Source organism: Octopus bimaculoides, chromosome 5 (assembly GCF_001194135.2).
Source record: "Octopus bimaculoides isolate UCB-OBI-ISO-001 chromosome 5, ASM119413v2, whole genome shotgun sequence".
In the NCBI taxonomy this organism is placed as follows: domain Eukaryota; kingdom Metazoa; phylum Mollusca; class Cephalopoda; order Octopoda; family Octopodidae; genus Octopus; species Octopus bimaculoides.
This window is the reverse complement of record NC_068985.1, coordinates 77,959,884-77,962,774: the sequence shown is the minus strand read 5'-3', so window position 1 is coordinate 77,962,774 and position 2,891 is coordinate 77,959,884. Positions and strand designations below refer to the sequence as shown.

Below are 2,891 nucleotides of genomic sequence, written 5' to 3'. Positions count from 1 at the left end.
ATATATATATATATATATATATATATATATATATATATATATACACACATATACGACAGTCTTCTTCCAGTTTCCGTCTACCAAGCGAGGTTTCCAGCCAAGAAATAAGTCTCTTTCGTTGGAATTTAAGCAACATCAAACTGGGTAATCTTATATGTAAAAACGTTCGTTTCTTTTCTCTTTTTGATTTAAAGCTAATTTTGATCGGCCAATGGCAAGGTTGTGAAGGAAACCATTTTCTTTCGTAAATCATCCTTTAAATCTTAAGAAGTTCTTGCAGAATTTTATTGACCCATATGTGATCGTTTGTAGTATGCTTGTATGTATTACGATGTATGTACGTACACTTGTATGCAAATACACATGTATGCATATATGAATCCATAGATATAGATATGTTGGCGCATAAGCATACATAGGTGCAGGCATGGATTTTATTACATAAGTGGATCTGTATCTTCTGATTTCTGCATAGAGCAGCGTCCCGCAACCTTTTCTCACTTGCGATACACATATAATCTTTTCAAAATTCGGCGGCACGCCTGAACTAGAAATATAACTAAAAGTATGGGGAAAAATTATATTCAGGTTACACTGCGGCATAACTAGCATCGTCTTGTGGTACACCAATGTGCCGTGGCATACCGGTTGCGGAGCACGGGTATATACTACACAGATAACTAAATGACTATACTTGTGTATACGCACACATATTGGTTTCAAATTTTGGCACAAGGCCAGAAGTTCGGGGGTGGGGATAAGTCAATAACATCGATGAAAGGTTGAACTCACAACGTAAAGACGGACCAAATGCCGCTAAGCGTTTTGCCTGGCGTGCTAACGATTCTGCCAGCTCACCACCTTTTGTATATACACATACTACATGCTAGACTTCTTGAATATATGTATGTGGAAATATATACATGCTCACTTGATCTAAGTGTTTGTGTGTATGTATGTATGTATGCATGTATGCATGTATATATGTATGTGTGTGTGTGTGTATGTGTGTGTGTGTGTATGAATGTATGCTTGCATGCATATGAATGCATCTTACTCTTTTCAGGTTTAGTAAACAACTTACCAAATTCCCGAGCAAGGTACCTAGCAATGGCCATACTTTGAGGAATTTCTGTCTCGCCATCAATCTGTAGAACGGGAAGTATTGAGAAATTCATCTCTGAAAAAATAATAAAATATTCATAAAAAACGGAACTAGAATTCCAAATTCAAATATTTTAAAGGGATTTATTAGCTTATTGAATGTACGAAACTGGAGTATAAATTTACTGCTCAAAATTCCAAAAAGCTCCCGAACTAGATATGTTCCTAAAAAAAAAAGAAAAGAAAATTACCGAAGTTTAAAAAAAAAATTATTTACCTAAGTTTTTAACATCATCTTCTTCGAGATAGTCACCTTGCGCAGTAATACACCGGTCCCAGCGTTCCTGCAAGCGAATCGAGAATTTACTGTGATTCGTTCTGGATCTCGATAACGGTGTTAAAACGGCGACTTGCGAGCTGCCTTATTATCCTGGGGGAGAGATGAAAGTTTGTGAGTGAACATTCTGGCGAATAGAGCTGAGGCGGAAGCGATACCATGTTGTCTTTGGCGAGAAACTCACGAGTGAGGAGACCTCATCGACAGGGTGCATTGTCGTGTTGAAGAACCCAGTTCTTCGCGCTCCACGAATCCGGTCGTTTTCGCCGAATATCCTCCCTCAGACATTTCAAAACATTGCAGTAGAACTCTCGATTGACGGTCTGACCCTGGGGACGAAGCCTCGATGCACAATACCGCAGATGTCATAAAAAACGATGAGCATGTTGTTGATTGGGCTTCGACTCTGTTGCGCATTCTTATTCTTCGGTCGTTCAGATGAAGGGGCTCTTCCATTGTGACGACTGTTGCTTCGTCTCAGAGTCGTACCCGTACACCCAACTCTCGTCACCGGTGATGATTCTCGACATGAAGAATGGATCATCAGCGTCACGCTGATGGAGATCTTAGCAGATCGTTATTCTTTCTGCTCAGTGGCAGCAGGCGGGGGACAAACTTGACAGAGACATACCGCATGTTCAATTCAAACGTTAGGATTGCCTGCACAGACACATACGACAGACCAACAACATCAGCAATGTCGTGAATAGTCCTCCGACTATCCTCATTCTTAAGCTGATGAATTTGCTCCACATTTCCAGAGATGACGTCCGTGGCAGGTCTTCTAGATCGCTCGTTGTCTTCCAGGAACGTTCTTTCGCTTTTGAAGCGCCCGTGTCACTCGAAACACTGCGTACGACTCATTACCTCGTCGGCACAAGCTTGCCGAAGCATGCTTAATGTCTCTATATCAGACTTCCCAAATTTAACGTAAAATTTCACGTTGGCTCTTTGTTCCAGCTTCCTGCCCATCACAGACTACAGTATGCACGTAATCACAAAAACACAAATTTCACAACTAATGAGGTAAACACAGAGATATCACTCATGAAGGTTACACTGGGCACGAAATCGTGTGCTGCCATCTGTTGGCACGCTACAGAACGCATGAAACCGTGTGCTCTCATCTATTGGCATGCTACAAAACTAGTCTGGGAACTTTCCGATACCACCTCATATTACATTACACTCAACAACTAATTTATTATTCTTAGAATTTCAGTTTCTGTGAATGGTTTCCTTTAAGGAAAATTGTCCACTTCTTTGTTGGCCAGTATTTGCAGGAGTGCAACTGTTGGCCAGTAGGAGTGCTGACTCAGGGCCCATCTCGCAATCGCGGATTTAATAATTCCTTGTATTTGCTATATATACATACATACATACATACATACCTGCACACACACACACATATATATATATACAGACATGCATACATACACACGTGTGCATA

General features: G+C 40.6%; 1 protein-coding gene across 2 annotated transcripts in view; it reads right to left on the bottom strand.

Moving 5' to 3' along the window:
• LOC106883247 (S-crystallin SL11-like) overlaps positions 1-2,891 on the bottom strand; it is a 24,055-nt gene that overhangs the window by 18,635 nt on the left and 2,529 nt on the right. Inside the window, exons 2-3 of one of the 2 annotated variants that reach the window (XM_052967802.1) lie at positions 1,382-1,448; positions 1,085-1,180 (exon numbers count right to left, since the gene is read on the bottom strand). In XM_052967802.1, the coding sequence (XP_052823762.1) occupies positions 1,085-1,180; positions 1,382-1,448 (163 nt within the window). The remainder of the gene's footprint in view (positions 1-1,084; positions 1,181-1,381; positions 1,449-2,891) is intronic. The other variant, XM_014934214.2, reaches the window with a different exon arrangement.